Source organism: Pleurodeles waltl, chromosome 5 (genome assembly GCF_031143425.1).
Source record: "Pleurodeles waltl isolate 20211129_DDA chromosome 5, aPleWal1.hap1.20221129, whole genome shotgun sequence".
In the NCBI taxonomy this organism is placed as follows: domain Eukaryota; kingdom Metazoa; phylum Chordata; class Amphibia; order Caudata; family Salamandridae; genus Pleurodeles; species Pleurodeles waltl.
Window position 1 is genome coordinate 514,347,568 of NC_090444.1, and position 22,733 is coordinate 514,370,300.

The following is a 22,733-nucleotide window of genomic DNA, read 5'->3' on the forward strand; positions in this document are numbered from 1 at the left end:
ATCTGATAGAGACTTCTAGTTGCAGATTCCTTACCTTAGAATAGATATCAAAGCAACACCATCCTCGGAGGTGGGCTGCGAACCAAGATAATACTAGAAAGTCCTGCAGGACTGAATGACCAAAGTAGCCGTCCCGACAGACCTGACTGTCCAGGCAGTAGTGTTTAACAAACGTGTGCAGGTATGCCCACGTAGCCGCCTGGCAGATATCCAGTACGATTTAGATAGAACGCCAACACTCTTTTTGGATCCAGACAGTGGAGTCTCTTCTCCTCATGAGAAGGATGGGGGGGGGGTGTAAAAAGTAGGCAAATTGATGGATTGGCCTACATTAAAGACGTAACAACCTTGGGAAGGGAGGAAGCCTTAGTGCACAACACCACTTTGTCAGGGTGCACAGACAAGAATGGAGGCTTTGAAGAAAGAGCTTGAGGCTCACTCACTCTGCAAGCAGACATGATGGCAACAAGAAAGACAGTTTTGAAAGTGAGGAGCCATAAAGGGCAATTGTGCATCAGCTCAAAGGGAGTACACATTAAGTATGTAAGGACAAGATTGAGGTCCCATTGAGCCATGATAAATGGAGTGGGAGGAAATAAATGGGTGAGACCTTTAAGGAATCGATTGACCATAGGAGATTTAAAGAGTGAGGGCTGATCAGGTAGCCTAAGAAAGGCCGAAATGGCCGATAAATACCCATTAAGGGTGCCCAAAGCAGAGCCCTGCTCGCCCAAAGAAAGAATGAACATAGGAACCTCAAATAGAGGAGCAGAGAGGGGATCAACAAATTTGTTGGTACACCATGCCACAAATTTATGCCAACGACAGGCGTACACCGTTTTGGTGGAGGGATGCCTGGCTGCCAAGATAACATTGCAGACTTCAGGTAGAAGTTCAAAAGTCGTCAACTGCCGCCGCTCAATTTCCACGTGTGAAGGCGGAGATTGGACAGGTACACGTGGACAACCATCCCCTGTTGCTGCAACAGAAGACCTGCCCGAAGAGGCAGTCTTGGCCATGCGCAATAGCTCTGGATACCATACTCTCCGTGCCCAGTGTGGAGCCACCAAGATAACTTGGGCCCTGTCATTCCTGATCTTCTTGAGAGTTCTGGGCAGAAGTGGTATAGGCGGAAAGGAGGCCGGAGTTCCACTCGAGACGAAAAGCATCTCCAAGCAAGTGCTGCCTTGTAAACTCCAACGCGCAAAACAGCTAACAATGCACGTTCTCTGCGGAGGCAAACAGATCTAATCAAGTGTAGGAAGTTGGCTCTGTATATACTATCTGAAAGTAAGAGATAGTGTGCACAGAGTCCAAGGGTTCCCCTTAGAGGTAAGGTAGTGGCAAAATTAGATAATTCTAATGCTCTATTTTGTCGTAGTGTGGTCGAGCAGTAGGCTTATCAGAGGGTAGTGTTAAGCATTTGTTGTACACACACAGGCAATAAATGAGGAACACACACTGACTTACGTCAGGCCAATAGGTTTTTCTATAGAAAAATATATTTTCTTAGTTTATTTTAAGAACTACAAGTTCAAGATTTGAAGTAAATACATAAAATGCAAGGTACACCACACAGGTAAGTTAGGAACTTTGAATTAGTGCAGTAACATATACAGTTTTTGTTAAAATGGCAATAAGCTATTTTAAAAGTGGGCACTGCAAAAAATCAACAGTTCCTGGTAAGTAAAGGTTAGATTGTGAGGTAAATAAAACACCTACAAGTCTCAGTTCCTGGGCATAGGCAGCCCACCATTAGGGTTTCAGGGCAACCCCAAAGTTACCACACCAGCAGCTCAGGGCCGGTCGGGTGCAGAGGTCAAAGATGTGCCCAAAGCACACAGGCGCCTATGGAGAACAGGGGTGCTCCGGTTCCAGCGTGCCAGCAGGTAAGTACCCACGTCCTCGGAGGGCAGACCACGGGGATTTTGTTGAGCACTGGGGGGGGGGGGCACAAGTAGGCACACAAAACGCACCCTCAGCGGCACAGGGGCGGCCGGATGCATTGTGCAAAGCAGGTGTCTGGTTTCATATAGGAAACAATGGAGGGACCCGGGGTCACTCTAGCGGTGCCGGCAGGCACAGGGGGTGCTTCTCGGGACAAGCCACCACCTGGGCTAGGCAGAGGGTCGCCTGGGGGTCACTCCTGCACTAAAGTTCGGTTCCTTCTGGTCCTGGGGGCTGCGGGTGCAGTGGTTGGTCCAGGTGACGGGTCCCTTGTTACAGGCAGTCGCGGTCAGGGGAAGCCTCTGGATTCTCTCTGCAGGTGTCGCAGTGGAGGTCCAGGGGGGTCGTCTCGGGCTACTCACGGGGTCGCAGTCGCCGGGGAGTCCTCCCTGTGGTGTTGGTTCTCTGGATCTCGAGCCGGGGGCGTCGGGTGCAGTGTGTGAAGTCTCACGCTTCCAGCGGGAAGAGAGTTCTTTGAAAGTTGCTTCTTTGTCGCAAAGATGTCGCTGTTGTTGAGCAGAGCCGCTGTTCACGGGAGTTTCTTGGTCCTGGGAGTCAGGGCAGTCCTCTGAGGCTTCAGAGGTTGCTGGTCCCTGTTGGATGTGTCACTGGTTGCAGGTTTTCGACTCTGGAGACAGGCTGGTAGGGCTGGGGTCAAAGCACTTGTCGTCTTTCGTCTCTGCAGGCTTGTAGGTCAGCAGTCGTTCTTTGTAGTTCAGGTTGCAGGAATCTGATTTCATGGGTTCTGGGGTGCCCCTGAATACTAGATTTAGGGGCTGTCCTTACTGGTGGGTGACTCCTTCTTGTTTTTCTAATTATCTCCTCCAGCCTTGCTGCCAAAAGTGGGGGCAGTGGCCGGAGGGGCGGGCATCTCCACTAGCTGGGATGCCATGGGGCGCTGTAACAAAGGGGGTGAGCCTTTGAGGCTCACCGCCAGGTGTTACAGTTCCCGTACGGGGAGGTGTGAAGCACCTCCACCCAGTGCAGGCTATGTTCCTGGCCACAGAGGGACAAAGGCACTCTCGCCATGTGGCCAGCAAATCGTCTGGTTGTGGCAGGCTGGCAGAAACTGGTCAGCCCCACACTAGAAATCGGATTGGTATTCAAGGGGCATCTCTAAGATGCCCTCTGGGTGCATGTTACAATAACTTGCACTCTGGCATCAGTGTGCATTTATTGTGCTGAGAAGTTTGATACCTAACTTCCCAGATTTCAGTGTAGCCATTAGGTAACTGTGGAGTTCGTGTTTGACAAACTCCCAGACCATATACTCTTATGGCTACCCTTCACTTATAATGTCTAAGGTTTTGCTTAGACACTGTAGGGGCACAGTGCTCATGCACATATGCCCTCACCTGTGGTATAGTGCACCCTGCCTTAGGGCTGTAAGGCCTGCTAGAGGGGTGACTTACTTATGCCACAGGCAGTGTGAGGTTAGCATGGCACTCTGAGGGAAGTGCCATGTTGACTTAGTCATTTTCTCCCCACCAGCACACACAAGCTGTGAGGCAGTGTGCATGTGCTGAGTGAGGAGTCCCCAGAGTGGCATAAGACATGCTGCAGCCCTTAGAGACCTTCCCTGGCATCAGGGCCCTGGGTACCAGTTACAAGGGTCTTATCTGAGTGTCAGAGCTGTGCCAATTGTGGAAGCAAAGGTACAGTTTAGGGAAAGAAACACTGGAACTGGGGCCTGGTTAGCAGGGTCCCAGCACACTTTCAGTCAAAACTTAGCATCAGCAAAGGCAAAAATTCAGGGGGTAAGCATGCCAAGGAGGCATTTCCTTACACCAAGACTCTCCCCACTGCTGAAAGAGACCTTGCGCCACCTCCGGATGGAGATGCCATTCGTGATCGGCTGTGCATCGAGGGCTGCGTTCGTCCGCTCTGGCGTTCAGACAGCCCGCCAGGTGTTGAACCATCAGGGTAATGCCCTGATGTTCCAGCCATGTCCAGAGGCATAGTGCCTCCTGACAAAGGGTCCAGGGCCCTGTTTGTTGTAGTACCACATGGCGGTAGCGTTGTCCGTGAACACTTGCACTACTTTCCCTTTGAGTGAGGGAAGAAATGCTTTCATCGCAAGCCTGATCACCCAGAGCTCCAGGGCAGGAGAGAGGGAATAACCCTTTCAAGCTATCTGCAAAACCCACCTGTACGTAGTGATGGATTCCTAGTGGGGCTGTTGATGGCGAATCCTGCTGCCAACTGGATCGGAGTGAGGGGACAGACTAGGAGGGTTTGGAGGCTGCAGGGGACAGAGGTAGACTGGGCAGACCTCTGGTTCCCTGTTCCACGCCCATGTGGGATTCCACGTCCCTGGCCACGCAGCAGCTGAACAGCATTGGTGGCACGGTGGCTGGGTTGGGGATGCAACAAGGAGTCCCTTCCATGGCCACGAAAGGGGAGAAAGGCAGGCTGTTTGGGGGGCGAGGGGCAGCGGAAAGGCCATAGCCCGGAAGTCATTGAATATCTCTAAGGCCAAGTCCACCTTGTCTCCAAAGAGACGGGAGCCATCAAAGGGCATGTCCATAAGAGACTGTTGGGCATCCCCCCAAAAAACAGAAGTATGCAACCTGGCATGGCGTTTCAAGGCCACCGTCATAGCAACCGATCTGCCCAGAGAGTCTATCGTGTCCAGCCCACATCGTAACGTGAACTTTGCTGCATCTCTCCCATCAGTGACAGCTTGGGAGACTATAGCACGGGCCTCCTCAGGGTGGGTATAGCGGCCCAAAAGGCATGAGGTGTTCACAGATCGCAGCACAAGACTGGAGAAAGAAAACATCTTCTTCCCACATTGTTCCAGCCTTTTTAATTCCCTGTCTGGGGGTGAGGAAGGGAATGTGCCTGAGGAAGAGGAAGCCTGGTGACAAGACTCTCAGGCGTGGGGTGTTGGGACAGGAATTTAGGGAGCATTCTGGGCAGGCTGATGGCGGCGTGCGATAGTCCTCTTCACAGGAGCCCCTGTGTTGGGTTTGGACCAAGTACCCAAGAGGACATCAGTGAGGGCTTCATTGAATGGCAGAAGGGGCCCAGATGTGGAAGCCCGTGGCTGGAGCACCTCCGTCTGGAAATTTGTCCTGACCTGTACAGTAGGTAGCTCAAGGTCCAGGACCTTAGCTGCCCTACTGACCACCATAGCATAAGTTGCTCCCTCCGTTGTAGCCACGGTAGGGGGAGACAGCATGCCATCATCTGGAGAAGTGTCCAGGCCACTAGCCTCACCCAATTCCTATGCTGAGTCCAAAGTAGGGTCATCCTGGTATTCATAAGGGTCCAGGGACCCCTCTATTCCTTCCCCAAATTCGTACCCATAAGGAAAAGTGCCCAACTCCGACCTGGGTGAGTAGGCCCCATCCAAGACAGAGATGGCGTCAGCCGATGGCGATCCGACTCAGAGTTATCTGGGATGAAGATCGGGTTGACATCGATGGTGAGCACCGCCAACGTCAGGAGAGTCGACAATCGAACCGCCGCCACGGAAGGTCTCAGTGGTTCGACCGGCGTCAGTGCGGATCCGCAGGCAGATCCGGAGGGGACTTCAGTGGCCGGAGGCGAAGCTGTCGGTGCGGAACCCGAAGGCCCCCTGACCGAACACCTTGGGCCGGAAGGCACCGTATCGGGGTCGGCCTGCCCAAAAATGAGGCACATGGCCTCATAAAACTCCTTTAATTTGGCAGGGGTCGCTCTGGCTCCTGGAAATTCAGGGAAGCGCGGAGCGGACCCAGAAAGCAGACTCAGAAGACAGAGGCCTCGAGCGTCAATGCTCCTCTCGCGTCAGCCGATTGATGGGGTGAAGTCGAAGGGTGATGGGACCGCTTTGGCTTCTTCTTACCTGTGCCCAAAAGACTTTGAGGAAGAAGAATGGTGGTGGCTCCGTGAACGATCTCGAGACCTTCCCCTCGAGCGAGACTGGGACCTTCACGGAGTCGAGCACCAGGCACCCATGAACTGGAGGGACTGCTCCTTCAAGGCCTTTGGGTGCATGGCCCGGCACTCGGAGCACGACTGCGGCTTGTGGTCACGGTCCAAGCACCACAAACAGACCCGATGCGGATCCATCACCGACATCATGCAGTGACAGTCCTCGCACGGCTTGAAACTGGTCTTGTTAGGGACATCTCGATGCACTAAAAACTCACCAGACAAAACAGTTGAACTCAGTCAAAAAGAGACCAGGGTAGCTCTCTCTGGATCAGCGCATGTCGCAGAAAGAAAAGAACTGTCATCACTGCGCTGAGGCGGCGTCTATGTATTACTCCTGATGTCATCACGGTGACTACAACGCCAGCGATGCCAGTGGAGTCGACCAACGCCACCTACCGACGCGCAAGGGTATTGCTCGAAGAAAAAATCTCCGGATTCAGTCTGCCGCCTGGGGGGAAATTCTAAGGTAAGGAATCGGCAACTAGAAGACTCTATCAGATCTGTAAAAATCTCGGAAAACTTGATGCTCTTTGTATGAGCAGTACTTTTGAAACGGATACTTTGCAACAGTTGTCTTTTAAAATTCAATTGGAGGCATTCTCATTGCATTTTAACTTATACAAGATAAATCAAGTTTTCGAAAACGCACATTGCACTTTACTTTTATTATTTTAGAAATTTGATTTTGGAAAATCTTGTATACTATATTAGAACTTGAGGGTATAAGAAATGGAGTACTTGAGTTTACCTCTCTCTCCATCTCCAGATTTTACATGCTTCCCTCTCAAAGCCACACCATCTATGGGGTAGCCGGCTTTCACACACTAATGTTTCTAGTTGTGCTGCTCTTCACACCACTATTTATACCCATCTGTTGAGAGGTTTAGTTTAGTGGGTGCGCCAAAGGTTAGCCTGTCTGAGTCAGTGACCTGAAAGCGCCGGACGCCAGACCTGCTACCCAGTTGCCATGCCACATTTAAGATACTCATGAGGACTTGTTGAATCTACAAAACATAATGGTGGGCAAGGCATGAGGAAACTCATTAACATATCAGATAAGCATAAGGATATGAACTTTCAAGAATGTAGCCCCATATTGCAAAACTGTATATTTTAAGCTGCCAGTCAACAAACATAAATTGCCCTACTTTTATAGATGGAAAAACTAGATATCTTGTGTCTGATGGAAACTTGGTTACATGACTCATTAGACCTAGATCTTACCACTGCAAATCCTCCAGTTTATATCCTGATTATGAAAGACAGAGATAAAGTGGTAGCCTTGTTGTGATTTTTATTTAAAATCTTCAGATTAAGTGAATGAAAACGCTACATTTTGATTTAGCAAAAACTATGTTCTTTACTGTAAGTACAGCTCATAATGCAACAGTGACTAGCCTGTTGTATCGTCCCCCAGGATATTGTAATAACTTTTGTTCGTCATTAGCAGATTTTATTGTCGCATATCTGTTGAAATCATCCAATTTCTGTTTATTGGGAGACTTTAACATCTAGTGTGATGCCCCAAACAGAAGTGCTACTAGGGGCTTGATTGACTCACTAACTGCTCTGAATGGGGAATAACTGATACTCTCCTCTACACATGACAAAATAAATCTAATTGATTTAACTGTCACCATGAATGAACCAATCAAGATAGGATGGTTAGCTCATTATGACATTATTTTGATTGCAAACCAAAAATCCTCACACATTAAGTGCAAATGTGGTACACAGTGGTCGAAAGATACAGCACTTTCTTTAAAAAAAAATAATATATATATATATATATTTTATTACTACTATCTGAGATGAATAATGAGAATGACACTGTACTGCAGATTATATTACCTAGATTAGGAATGAGTTAAATACTATAGTCCCTCTTAACATAATGACCAAAAAGAAAGCATAATAAAAACCCTTGGTTCTCCATTGAAGGTGCAGCCTCTAAAAGGCGTGGTAAAGCTTTGGAACATAAATGAAGAGAGGAGTATCTAGAGCAAGCTATGAGTTTTTATCAGCGAGAATTAAAGACTTAATAAGAGACTTTGTAGGTTAGCAAAAAAACATATTTATCTAATGGGATTTTGGCATCAGACAGTTCTTCTCATGAAGTACTTGTGAAATATTTCTGCCTCCCCTTCTTTTCACAAGAAGGTTTGATTGAGTGAAAGGAATTAAGTGACTCCTTATCCACCTACTTAGCTGAGAAAATAAGTAAAACCACTTAAACAGTTAAACTTGGGGCATATGAAGAAGCACAAGACCATCTGCCTAGTATTTGGTCCACATTATCACTTTTTGAGTATCTGAAGTCTGAAATGGGGAAAGCATCTATTTTAATAATTACATCTGCATCACTGCTGGACTCTTGTTGGGCCCCTTGCTTTCATATGACCAAAAATGTTTTTCCTCCTGTGATGGTGAATTTGTATAATGTTTTCCTTAGAACACCAATATGTTTGCAAATATGGAAGGAAGCGTAGATCCATCCAATTCTTAAGAAACCCTCTGCAGACCCTCAGCAATTGAGTAACTGTTAGCCTATTTCTCAACTCCCCGTCCCAGTGAAAATTCTAGAAAGGAAATCTGATAGCTTCAAGAACATATTGAAGCTGATTATCTTATTGATAAGACTCAAGTAGGCGTTTAGGACTATTCATTGTATAGACTGTTCTGTTTACAGTACTCAACGACGTACGAATCCGCTTGGATAAAGGCCATAGTGCTGTGTTGGTACTGTTGATCTCTGCGCCGTCTTTGATAAGGTATCTCATTCTAAAGTGATACGAAGATTATGAGCAATAGCCATATGGGGGAGGGGTGCTGGTCTGGCTTGCTTCCTTTCTATCAAACCATACCTGTATGGGGAGAAATTCATCTTTTTTATCTAAAAATTAATAGTTGTCCTCTGGGGTTCCCTCGGGTCTCATTTTGAGCTTGACAGCAGTTTAATTTGTATATCTCTCTCCGCTGGCAAGATTGACACAGATCTGCACCTTTTTCATTTGTCATATGTATATAACTTGTAGTCACCCTGATCAATGAGACAGAGCTGCAAATAATTACCCATACCTATATGGTCTCTGTGACCAAATGATCTGCAAGCCTTCACTAAAACTGATTGGGAACAAGATGGAACCTTTGACATTTAGTCCCCTATGCACTATATTTTTGTCTTCCATCTAAAACTATAAAGCGATTGCTGAGAGTCTAGAAAATGGTGGCTAGAATCCTGAGCTAATTGAAAAGCTAGGATTCCATCTCCCATGCACAGGAAGCCCTGCTCTGACTTTGAGTGGAAAAGAGCATGGTGTTAGAATAATTGCCAGTGTGGCACATAGAGCCTTCTATAGATAAGGTTTAGAGGTGTTGTTTTCTAAATTCCAAACATGCATGCCACATAGACTGTTACAGTCAGCCAATGCTACATGGGTGGCTGTCCCCTGAATCAACTGTGAAGGGGTAGAAGGACCTTTTCCTTTATGGCCTCTACTTTTTGGAATGGCATCCTCTTGTAACTGTGTGGAACCTAACCATTTGAAGTTTCACAAGAGCCTGATAAACTGGCTGTTCAAAAAATCCTTACCGTTCTAGTCAGCACTAGGGCACCCTTTTTAGTGTATTGATCACGCTTTATAAATACACCATTGTTTTAAGGGCTATTGCATTTCATATCTATACAAGGAATAATGAAAGAACATATGCCACTTTCAGATTAAACATACATTGTTCTCAAGTTATACTCATTGTAAATGTGATTGTCTTGTGAGCATTTGTTAAACATGCACCAAACTCTTCCTTCTCCATTACTGTTCCTTGCCACACCCTTAGAAGATGAACTATAAAACACCACCACATTATTATTTTTGGGACCCATTAGGAATTTCCTGTAATGTGCTCTGTCTAAAAAATGCATGACACTTATTGGCATAACAAGGCACTATCTTGCCACCCATTGCAGGTCCAGTTCTCTGAACAGAAAAATGGTCTATTGAAATTTGATACACTCCACTCCTTCCAAGTGGGATATACATACAGTTGGAATCATATCAAATGTACCCAACTTCATAAATTCATCAGTTTCCACATTTCGCTGTGATAATACAAGATTTGTTGTATTTTTAATTATTCAGCTGTAGTCTAAACTCGTTTTTCTTCATTGGCAAACACTATAATAGGAATAATGTGTAGTCCTGCAGTCATTGAGTCATGAATACCAATGTAAATTGGACATACATCACTTATTGAGATATTATTTGAGCTCAGTGGTGGCTATGCATCACTCTACTAACCTACAAAGCAATAAGCTGAAGACCAAACTCTCAAGACAGTTCAAAACAGATAAAGCCAGCACTCCTACACCGACAGAACGACTTTAAAATCTGGAGGCAAATGATTCAGCAATCTTTCCCAGCTAAGTAAACTGAAGAGACTACTGCTTTACTTGACAGTGGACCAATGTAATGTTGAAAGCAACAAATAAATTGGCGATCAGTTGTGCTGAAATAGTGGGGAAGGGGGATATAGAGATACGATTGTAGACCAACCCACTTTCCTCCCTCACATTATGCCACCAGCCCTATAAACAGAAAATGAATAATTTGAAGGAGTGAAAGCATCCCCTTTGCTATCCTCCTAACACTTTCTGAATCACTTCTTCCTTATCCTGTCCTCCCTGTTTTATGCCTCTCTGAAGCTCTCTATCAGCAACGGCCTGTCCATACAAGCGGAGGGGCACACCTCCACCTACTGAGTGTCTGTCAGGCTGAACAAAGGTCAGCCTGACAGGCGCTCTTCTTCTTCAGGTTAGACAGACCGCAGCGAGATGTGCTAAATGTGTAGGTGTCTGGCTGCCTGAGGGCGTGATCTCCTCAGCGGGGCAAAAGTGCCTGAGGCCCTCCCTCCTGTGACGAGGGGGAGCGTCACTGATTGCCTCGGACCTGGATGCTTCAGTTTTAAGCCCTGAAGTGCCCAGGTCCAAGTGTCAATCAATGACAACTCATTACAGAGTGGGATGGGGTGGGGTCAGCAGTCTCACTGACCCCATTACACACTGTGACAAGTAAGGGGCTGCTGCTTTACTTCATTGGCTGACCCTAGGTCAGCCAGCATGGGAAATCAGCAATCTCAGCCCTCTTGGGAACTCCAAGTCTTCCCTCGCAGAGTGCTGCAGTGAAGGTAATTTTTTTTAAATATATATATATATTTGGTGCATGTGTGTATGTATGAATGTATTCATGAGTATTTATGAGTGAGTGTTGTAAATGGATGTGTGCATGTAGGGGTGTGTGCATATGTGCTATTGATCTTGTTTGAGAGGATGGTCCTGGGATCAGTCGACTAGCCACTCCAAGCGCTAGTCGTGACAGTTGAGGTTGTTGGGCAAATTGGTTAAGTCCCACCAGCACAAGAAGTGGAAGAGGTGTCTGACTTCAATACGTCCGTCAAAGTCATCCAATGAGATGGGGTAGCATCAGAACCAAAGGCCTAGCTATGTGGTAGAGCCTGCACGTTGGCCATCTCTGCGCCTCCCAGAGTTTGCAGGACCCAGTGTGACATCCACCCTGTTACACCAAGTTTATGAGGCCATACTCATCATATTTGGGTGACCTGTCCCTGCTGGAGCGATTTTGGGCCTTGCAAGTTTGGGGTGCAGGGGTAGGGGTATGGAAGGGGGGGTGGAATGGTGCCCGGCTGGTCTTTTGCTGGTGGATTTGCCCCTGGCCCAGTCGGGTCCTTTGATACGTTGATTGATCCGGAGTGCCGCCAATTGAGCCACCTCGACTTTCCATGGTGCCTGCTCCAGTGCCAGTGCAATGCCCATGCTCCATGGTGGCCTCATCCCCGACTCCAATGCGGAGTCAGACAAGCGTCATCAGACGCCGTCTGGAGAAACACTCCCCGTGATGGAGCCAGTGCCTTAATCTTAGGATAGGCCTGGATTGGGAATTGAAGGGGAGGGGCTGCAGACCCTTATGAATATCAATTAGAATAGACAGGGCAACTGGTATGAGGGTCTGACGGATGCCAGTGGACTGAACACCTTTCCAGACACTGTCCTGGAGTCTCCTCCTACTGTGGCTATGGAGGAGGGTTCCTCTTTCACAATGGCGGTGCGAAGGGCAGCTGAGGTCCTGGACCTTACACTGCCATTGGTGGCAGTCAAGACAAATGTCTTGATGGAGGTGCTTCAACCTGGAGTTGCCCCTACAGAACGATTACTTCCTTTTAATGAAACCCTGACAGATGAGATACTTGTGCCTTGTCCAGTCTTTGAACTGGGTCTACTCTGCGTAGGACTGTTGCCTGCCACCATCGCCCTTGACCCAGGGGACTCCAATTTCCTAACCCAGTACACCACCTCTGAAGAGCTTGGTCGTCTAGGCATCCACCTCCAAAGTTCCCCTTGGCGCACTCCCTTCCACTCCATTGGTCAGGGAGTCCAAAAGGCTGGATACGGTCGGTAAGAGGATGTTCTCTTACGTCAGTCTGGCACTGCGGTCGGTGAACACTGCATGCCTCTTGAGCTGATACTCCCATACCATCTGGGACTGGGACTCGGTTGTATAAGTGCTACCCATGGTCTTGGAGGAGGCCCGAGCCATACTCTCTCAAGCAGTTGCTGATGGGAGGGATGTATACAACTGACACACTGGGAAGAGTGATTTCCTTGTTAGTAGCCCTTTGGCGCTACGCCTGGCTGAGAACCACTTGTTTTTTGGGGTATGCACAGGCTTCGCTTATGGACATGCCCTTTGATCTAGTTTGTTTGGTGAAAAGGTGGACTCTGTGCTTGAGTGTTTTAAGGACAGCAGAGCTATGGCCAGGTCCTTGGGCCTGTCCATGCTCCAAGCCAACCCTAGTATGTCTTCTGCCCCTTTTTGATCATGGAAGGGTCTTCCAACTGCATTTGTACCCACCCAGGCCAGCAATCAGCACAATTGTTTTGTGGCAGAGGACGAAGTTCCCAAAGACCATGTGTTAGTCTACTACCCCCCTGCGAGCCTCCAAACCACTTTAGTTTGCCCTCCTACCATCATGGGCCTCCAGTGGGTGACAGGATACGCCATCACCTTCACCACTGGAGGTCAGTAACATCAGACAGTTGGGTTTTGCAGCTTATCCAAAGAGGCTACTCCCTCTCTGTGTGACCACCCCCCAATTATGACATGCTCACTGAGTACAACCTCTCCTTGCTTCATGAGGAGGTGCTAACTCTCTTGGCCAACGGAGCTATAGAGAAGTTGCGGGCATCAAAAGTAGCTTGTGGTTGCTATTCCTGGTATTTTCTGATGCCCAAGAAGGAAGGGCTTTGACCTATTTTAGACTTGCACCTTCTCAATCTCTTCCTGTAAAAGTTGAAATTCAGAATACTCATGCTCACACAAGCCCTGTTTGCCCTAGACCCAGGAGACCGAATGGTATCCCTGGACATGCAGGACGCTTATTTTCACATCCCCCTCCTGCCTGCCCATAGACGCTACCTGTGGTTCACGGTAGGCCAAGGATGCTTTCAGTTTGCTGTGCTCCCATTTGGCCTTTGCACTGCCCCTGGAGGTTTCATGAAAGTGACTGCACTGGTTGCAGCTCATCTGCGGCAGTCAGGAATTCCTGTCTTTTTTTACATTGACGATTGGCTGTTGAAGGCAGGCTCACCCCAGGCAATCATCTCCCACCTCCAGACTACGGCGAACGTTGTGCATTTACTGAGGTTCACTATCAATGTGCCAAGGTCATACCCGACTCCCTCTCAGATCTGTTCTGGACACATTGCAGTTTCTGGGCTATCCGGTGAGGCCCTGATATTCAGGCTATGATACTGATGTTTCAGCCTCTGTTCTGGATTTCGGTAACACTGACTCTGAGGCTGTTGTGCCTCATGGCCTCCTGCATCCTTTGTGTTACACATGCCTGCTGGCATATGAGAGCTCTGCAGTGCGACCTAAAGTTCCATTGGGCACATTATCAGGGGAATCTCTCAGATGTGGCCCAGATCTTAGAGAGAACTGCAGTGGTAACTAACAAAATGTGATTTGGACCATGGTAGACCCCCCTTGGTTTCTCACCTATTGCTGACTGTGGTGACAGATGCCTAGCTTGTGGGCTGGGGCAGTCATCAAGAAGCGGTGGAGATCACAGGGCTCTGGTCACCAGTGGAAGCCAGACTCCACATCAACCTATTGGAGCTCCAAGTGATGCAACTGGCATTGAAGGCATTCCTTTCTTCAATCACCGAGAGGCTAGTTCACGGACAACACCACCGTCCTGTGGTACTGCAACAAACAGGGTGTGGCGGGATTGTGGATCCTTTTTCAAGTAGCTCTGGATGTGACTGGAACACCAAGGCATATCCCTGGTGGTTCAACATCTGGTGGGCTCTGTGAATGCCAGAGGAGATAGCGCAACTGTTGATCAGATCACAAATAGTGTCTTAATCCAGATGTGGCGCAAGGTCTGTTCCAAGAATAGGGAGAGCCTTGGTTGGATTGGTTCACCTCCTGTCGAGGACATGCAGTGTTAGCAGTTTTCCAAGTTGGTTCTCGCTCAGAAATGGTTTTCATCTTGAGTTGAGCTCAGGCCTCCTGTACGCCTTTCTGCCAATACCACTCTTGCCCAGAATTCTCAAGAAGATCAGGAGCAACCAGGCCCAAGTCATTCTTGTTGCTTCACATTGGGCACAGAGAATCTGGTATCCCCAGCTGTTAAGCATGAGCACAAGTCCTCCGATCAGGCTGCCTCTTGGGGAGGATCTTCTGTTGCTCCACATTGGGCACTTCATCTTTATGAGTGAAGATTGAGCAGCAGCAGTTGACAGCTTTCTACCTTCCACCTGAAGGCTGCAGTGTTATCTTGGCAGTCAGGCATCCTGCCACCAAGACCGTATATGCCTGCCGTTGGTGCAAGTTTGTGGCAGGGTGTACAGATAAACAAGTTGATCCCCTATCTGCACCGCTTTCCTGAGCTCTTTGGTTTATTCTCACTCATGCCCAGCAAGGTTCTGCCTTAAGCACCTTAAAAGGCTTCCTTTTTTGTATAGCTGCGGTTGCCAGACCAGCCATTCCTGGTCAAGTTCCCTATTGTACATAGGTTTTTGAAAGGTCTCACACACGTTTCCACCTTCTCCCTTCAGCCTCAAAAACTGTATTAAAATGTCTTTAAGTTTATGCATTATAACAGAAGAACCTCCTCAACTAAAACAGTATGATATACTAACATCATATATGTTTCTTCCATAGTGTAAGACTGCGTATATGTAAAGTTCTGATGTCTGTACTTAGTAGTATAAAAATTGATTGTATGCTGTTTCTTAATAAAATACGATTGTATTAATGTGGCTAATGTGGGGTTCATGCATTGTTGCCTTTTTGAGGCTAGATCAAAGGCTGCAACTAGTATGGAGAGCTATAAATATAATAACCAGCATAAAACAGTTCTTTGGGCAGCAACAGAAGACTGGTTAAACAAGCTTCTAACTTAAACCCTGGCAGCCATAACCCCAGAGGGATATTTTTCATCATTTGCAATAGGCAAAGAAAATATTGATTGAGTCACAATGTTTATAGGATTAGCTTGAGTCTCCAAGGAAGACTTTTGAACTTCCGCATATAGAAAAGGTTTTGGCTGGTGATAAGTTATATATATTACTGCTGTGTGCAGGCAGATTGGAGCTCATTGATGTTTTCTGTAAGACATACTAACAATGTTATGTTATTTAGAGAAAAACCTTGTACTGTGTGTTTGAGCAGTCATATGCCCTTTCAGGGTTAATCAATTTATAAGAAAACCAGGAGTATGGCTGATGATGGCAGATGGAGGAGGATGATATGGATAGATGGATGGATGGATGGATGGATGGGACAGATTAAGGGATGAGGAAGTTGGATGAGGGTGATCAATGGATGAGGATGATGGAAAAATGAATAAGGGGATGGACGAATGGGTGAGGAGGATGGATGAATAAATAGAGGAGGAGAAAAAGGATGACTGTGGAAGTGGGTCCTCGATGAGGATGATGAAGGATGATGATGATAGTCAGCTGTGTTCCAGCTGTGTCCAGGAATTTTCTAAATGTATGCAAAATGCAAGATTGTTTGCTCTGTTTGTAAAATGGAAATATTCATGTTTTTGCCCTCATATTAATTTCAATGTCAGCGCCTTGTTTCACAAGCGCTTATTTGCATACTGCTTTTTATTTAAAAAGTAGTATATGTACACTTTACATTAAAGACCCAGGTGCAGTTTTAGTACTGTTTATTATTGACTTAATGTTCTGTTTTTTTCTACACAGGCTGCAGGGCCCAATGTGCATCGATCAGCAGAAGGGGAGGGCTTGTTAACTCACACTAGTACCTCACCTCAGCAAATACCAACACAACCAAATTTTGCCGATTTCAGCCAGTTCGAGGCATTTGCTTCAAGTGGACCTGAAAAAGCAACAGATGAGTCAGAAGACCAACCAGAAACTGCACAGGTTAGTGTTAAATTAATATATTTGTAGAGCTCACACAAGGATCAAACTCTTATCCAGGCCATCAAGAAAATCATCACATAAAAGGACAAGGGAATTGGCAGAAAGACCAGCTAAGATGTAGAGATCTTCAGGCGATGGCTGTCAGATACCAAGTAGTGGACTTGTGTACTAATCTAAGGAGAAACCTGTGTACCGGGGTAACAGAGTAAAACTCACCGTACCCTTTACAGGTAGCTTGTGGTTAGCCTTTCTCAAATGTGAAACATGGTCCGTCTTGTACAGTTAGAAAATCAGATGTGCACAACAGTTGTACAATTTATGTTCTTGAAATGAATTAATTTGACCAAGCGCAGACCCTACTGATCTAAATAACCTTCATCCAGTCTGACACATCCCATTTCTGTTAAAACTGCTGGAAAGATGTGTACACAACCAACTGTGCCAGTAAATTAATAGTTTCAATCTTCTTGACAAATTCCAATCTGGGTTTAGACCTGGACAGCTATCACACATCATAGACAGTTGTAGGAAGTTAGCTCTGTATATACTATTTCAAAGTAAGAAATAGTGTGCACAGAGTCCAAGGGTTCCCCTTAGAGGTAAGATAGTGGCAAAAGTAGATAATTCTAATGCTCTATTTTGTGGTAGTGTGGTCGAGCAGTAGGCTTATCAGAGGGTAGTGTTAAGCTTTTGTTGTACACACACAGGCAATAAATGAGGAACACACACTGAAAGACTTACTCCAGGCCAATAGGATTTTATATTGAAAAATATATTTTCTTAGTTTATTTTAAGAACCACAGGTTCAAGATTTACAGTTAATACTTTAAATGTAAGGTACTTCACTTAGATACTTTAGGAACTTTGAATGAAAGCAATATCACATACAGTCTTTGTAAAAATGGCAATAAGCTATTTTCAAAGTGGACACTGTGCAAAAATCAACAGTTCCTGGGGGGAGGTAAGTAAAGGTTAGTTTTGGAGGTAAGTAAAACACTTACAAGTCTCAAGTTTGGGGCATAGGCAGCACACCGTTGGGGGGTTCAAGGCAACCCCAGCGTTACCACACAAGCAGCTCAGGGCCAGTCGGGTGCATAGGTCAAAGAGGTGCCCAAAACACATAGGCGCCTATGGGGAACAGGGGTGCTCCGGTTCCAGTCTGCCAGCAGGTAAGTACCTGCGTCCTCGGGGGCAGACCAGGGGGGTTTTGTGAAGAACCAGGGGGTGGGGGGACACGAGAAGGTACACAAAGTACACCCTCAGTGGCACAGGGGCAGTCGGGTTTCAGGTAGGAATCAATGGAGGGACCCAGGGGTTACTCTAGCGGTGCAGGCAGGCACAGGAGTGGCTTCTCGGGACAGCCACCACCTGGGCTGGGCAGAGGGTCGCCTGGGGGTAACTCCTGCATTGAAGTTCGGTTCCTTCAGGTCCTGGGGGCTGCGGGTGCTCAGGAGGGTCGTCTCTGGTTACTCACGTGCTCGCAGTCGCCGGGGAGTCCTCCCTGAAGGTCGAGAAGGAGGCGTCGGGTGCAGAGTGTGAAGTCTCACGCTTCCGGCGTGCAGTCTTTGAAAGTTGCTTCTTTGTTGCAAAGAAGTAGCTGGTTTTGAACAGGGACGCTGTTCACGGGAGTTTCTTGGTCCTGCAGTCCTCTGAGGCTTCAGAGGTCGCTGGTCCCTGTTGGATGCGTCGCTGGAGCAGGTTTTCGAAGTTGGAGACAGGCTGGTAGGGCTGGGGCCAAATCATTTGTGGTCTTCCTCCTTCTCTACAGGCTAAGAGTAAAAGAAATCTGTGCCAAAAGATGCCTGTAAGGTAGCAAGGGCTCCTCAAAGGAGCAAGATAAGTCCAGCAGTGGTGCTGGTGATGTTTGACAGAGGGAACACCTACCCCCTGGACTCAACAGCTTGGAGTCAGAAGACAGTGTGAGTTTCCTTTGGGCCCTAGGGCTGAGGCAAGAAACAGCCAACGATGGCACTATCACCAAGGATCAGTGGCAGGCCATCAACATCAAAGTGAAGCTGGAGTTATAGGTGAAACCTGGGGACTCCTGGGACGTGAGAACCACCAAGGAGAGGACTCCAGGTCCCAGTATTCTCTGTGCCAGGAGGCGCCATTGCTGCCACGAGGAAGGAGAGGAGTCCTGCTGCCCTACGCTACATATCGCTGAAAGGAACCCCGCTGCGCAGGACATGAGAACCACCAATAAGGGGACTTCAGGTCCCCGCTATCCACAGCACCAGGAGTTGCTTTTGCTGCCAGTAGAAAAGGAAGGAGCCCTGCTGCCCTTCGCCATAGAGCGCTGCTGTGCGGGACATGAGAACCACCAAGGAGATCCCAGTATCCACAGCACCAGCAAAACCCGGGCCAAGGGCAGGCCTATCCGTGCCATCAGCACCAGGAAGAAGCAGAGCAGGGTGACACCCCTCCCTCCCCCCTCCGCCCCCCCTTGGCTCTGCCTCCTCTATGAGGTGGTCATTGACTGGTAATCGTGGGTTCATAAGTTCTCCTCCTGTCACTGGGTTTGTCTGCAAGGCTGCTGAGATCATAGAATTGTTTTATTGACTGGTTGGAGACGTGTGGTGAACTTTTTGTTTCCCATTTGTGACTCCCATTTCTGACAATAACCACCATCTTCTAACATTTCTAACTGATACGGGAAAACGGAAGGCGTCTGATCACCCTGTGGGGACAGGGAAGGTCCCGTAATGCGCTGGGTACCATGCAAGTAATTGATGGCTTGATAGTGGAGTTTAAAGACATGCCTAGTAGTGGCACATTGATGCCAGCCACTACCACACCCAAGAGAGTGAACTTTAAAATGATGCAGTTTTACAAAGGTCAGGGCCCTATGGCGGGTACTCGTCCCTGTGACAAAGTCCCCCTTGAGTCAGCATCTAATGTGGGGGCGCAGACAGGCCCTTCAGTCAGTTCCACAATGTCGGTTCCACTCTTCCCCACCATTACCACTGGATCACCTAAAGGGAACTTGATCAAGGCACCTTGGTCTTATCCTCGCCTTCATCCCATCGAGGACTTTTTATAGAGTTTTAGCGCCCGGCAACAAAGTATCTTTGTATGGGCTTCTAACAGTTCTGAGTGTATGGATGATGTTAGGAACATGGTTGTACAGCTTAGCATAAAACTTAAGGTTGTTAAAGAGGTTGTGTTGTCCTTGAATACAATGGTGCAGGACCTTATTGGAGTCAACAGTGATCTGTTGGGTAAATTAAGGGAAAAAGAGCCTTGTGTTAACCCCCTCTTCTCACTATACCATCCCATCCCATCACTTAACCAATCTTCCCAGTCCTGGGGCGGATGCACAGAATGGCCAGGTTAGCGGGACTTGTCTGTTCTTTTCTTCTGGTGCAGCTACCACATCCATCCAGGCACCTGTCATGGGTCTGCTTTATCCCTCGTCTACAAAGCTACGGGCTTTCAACAAGCTGGGAACACTTCTAGTGAGCAACCCAACATTAATCGTACGATTCCCTTGCTCTGACAGGCAGTGACCCCCACTACGGCTAGAACCAGGCATATACATACTGAGGCCCCCATTGGGACCCAGTCAGCTTGCCTGTTGCAGTCTCATCCTTGGGTTCTCCTCATAGGACTGTTTTTTTTTTTTTTTTTTTTTTTTTAAGATCTTCCGCCCCATTGCTCTCCATTTGTGGTGGTTTTAAGAGATGTCCCCTAACTTTTTAGAGTTTCTCACAATTTCAGAACAAAATATACTATTGGCTATCCATGAGGGTGGGTGCTCATGCCAGTATTTACACACAGATAAAAGCAGTTTGACAGTGATTGCATTGTGATTAATTTCAACAAAGGACTGTTGCTAGTCCTTTGGCCTTCACCCAGAGTCTAGAGAAATCAAGCATTGGGTTGTATCCCCTGGGCTTCTTTTACAGTTCAGGGCCTGGCCCTGGGTTGATTGGTTCTCACCGATTCTGGGTACACCAGGCACCTCAATTACAACATTTACAAAGTAAGCCCAGTAGTGTACAGTCTGTCCTTTCCGCCCTTCCTGTTTCAGGGAAGTGCAGCCTCCATCTTTGTGGTACATCTTGGTTCATCAGGGTTCAAGATGAACACAAGGTTCATCTTGTATGCCCCGCAAGCTGCCTCAGGGGTTCACTGCCCCTGTTATCACCTCCCACCAGATCCTTGAAACCCATGAGGATGTATATTGACTACCTTGTTTGAGTTCTGGGCTGACATAAAAGAGATAGTAGAAGTGTGGGAGGGGTGCCCTTTAGTATCATATGGTAGTGACCAGCTGAGGTTTCTCTCTTGGGATTTTGATGGATTGGATGCAAAAATCAGAGACAGGATTTGGTTGGACTGTATCATCTCATTTCATATTTTAGCCTTTCAGGAAACCTGGTCCCTTAAAACCACTTTCTTCCTAGATAGAAATACCCATTTTTATTGGCCAGCACTACCCTCATCTGCTGGGCAAGCCAAGGCCATGGTTATTTATTTTAACTTCTTTGTCCTTGAACTGTGTTGTGACCAAGGTAGATGCAAACTGTTTTTATGTTGGAGCGGTATCCCTCACCTTCTTGGATAAATCTTTAATGCTAATAGTGAACATTGGTTATTCCTCTCATTCTGAGCCCGTTTTAAATATAGTGTTATAGAGAAATTTAAGAGCTCCCTGTTGTCTCCAGGTGCCAGCTTAAACAATAAGGTTTTCGATTGTGGTCATGAGTGACTTTAAAATTCATCCACGGTCAGGGCCCTGTTTTGTTTACCTGAACCCTCTGGAAGGTAATGATTCATTCTATCCCCATTTTGAACACTCCTCCCAAGGGGACCAGCTCAGTCTTCTAACTCACTTTCAGAATTTGATTATCCCCAGTACCCAGGTAGTCCCTATCTATACAGTAAAGGTGGCAGAAACCATTGTGGAACATTTTTTGATTTCTTTATCACTCTTTAGTTGTTTGGTGGGGTGTCAGATTAAATGGACGGGCTGGAGTGATCACAATCCCCTGGTTTAAGTGTTAAAATACCAATTGTGGTGTCCTGTTACAGTGACGTCTCTCAGACCAGGGCAGATATTTGAAGTGGTCCAAAATAATCCTGAAGGAATTTTGTGGGTCTTTGTTTAGCCCGTTGGGTGCTGAGCTAGAATACTATCTTAAACATAACCTTCCTGGCAAGGAGGTGTTGTCTGCTTCTTCTGTTCTTTGTGCAGGGGTTAGACTTGCTCTTACTGCACCTTGCCGAGGCCTCTCAATTCTGATTAATCTTTGGGGGTTTAACGAAGCATCGAGCTCTAAAATTAGCCCTTAAACAATCGCCTTTAGGAGCTAAGGCCCCACTACAAGAAGATATTGAAAGAGAGAAAAAACTCAATTAAGGATGAGTCTTGTGATCAGTTAGTTTCTGCCTGTGAATTAAAGGATTGTGTCCCCTTTTGGGACTCTAAATCACTCCTTCTTTTTTTGTTGAACATACCTTGTCGAATTTGCCTACTGTTATTCCTAAAGACAAATGGTATGAGCACTTTTCTCAAATCTGTTCTTTCAAGATTGGGTCTTATTCTGGCACCCCATCTGGCAGCTTGAAGGAGGTTTGCGCCCATCATCTTGGTCCATGGGTGAGGAGTGCCTCTGGCCTTACTTTCTCCATATCAGAAGTTAACTGCGACATTAAGTATTTAACTGGCAATAAAGCCTCTGGGCCAGATGGTGTTCGAGCTGATATCTTTAAGAGTGATATAGCTATTTGGGCACCCCTGCTGACTAATATTTTAAATGCAGCAGTGTCAAGAGGCCCCCTGGCTCCTGTTCCCAATCCATCATGGGTTAGAGGATGCTTTTCTGAGAGTGCAAGGAAACACCCCCAGGGCATTACCTGTTCTCTTATATGCAGACAATGTTGTTGTTATGTCAAGGACGGCACTAGGCCTTCAACAACGGCTTGACTCTTAAGTAGAGTTTATGGAGGGCCCTGGGTCTCTCTGTGAACACTACAAAATGTATTGTGATGGTTGCAGGGACAAAACCAGCTAAAAACATAAGTCAATTCTGCCTTAACGCAAATATGTCTCAAGTTCATTCTTTCACTTACTTGGGTATCGTGTTTGAGAATTCCACCTGAGCCCCTTCCACTTTTTTCAAAAGGGTTACACTAACAAGACTGTGCGGCTCAATTCTGGGTTTTAGCTCAAGGGTAGGCATGAAGCCCCTAGAGGCCCTGATTAACATCTATAAAGCAAAGTGTGTCACTGAAACCTGTTGTGGCAGTGACATCTGGGGATACTGCGACTGTCGCCCTATCCAATTAGGTGAGAACAAGTTTGTTATGTGATTGTTAGGGCTACTCCAAAGTACCTCCACATTCGTGGGGCATGAGGAATTTGGTCTTGGTTATGTCACGG

At 47.0% G+C, this 22,733-nt stretch overlaps 1 protein-coding gene across 6 annotated transcripts in view; it reads left to right on the plus strand.

Annotated features, from left to right (window-relative positions):
• REPS1 (RALBP1 associated Eps domain containing 1) overlaps window positions 1-22,733 on the plus strand; it is a 748,137-nt gene that overhangs the window by 615,419 nt on the left and 109,985 nt on the right. For all 6 annotated transcript variants that reach the window (XM_069234311.1, XM_069234314.1, XM_069234310.1 and 3 more), the window contains one exon: window positions 16,166-16,348. In XM_069234311.1, coding sequence (XP_069090412.1) covers window positions 16,166-16,348 — 183 coding nt within the window. The remainder of the gene's footprint in view (window positions 1-16,165; window positions 16,349-22,733) is intronic.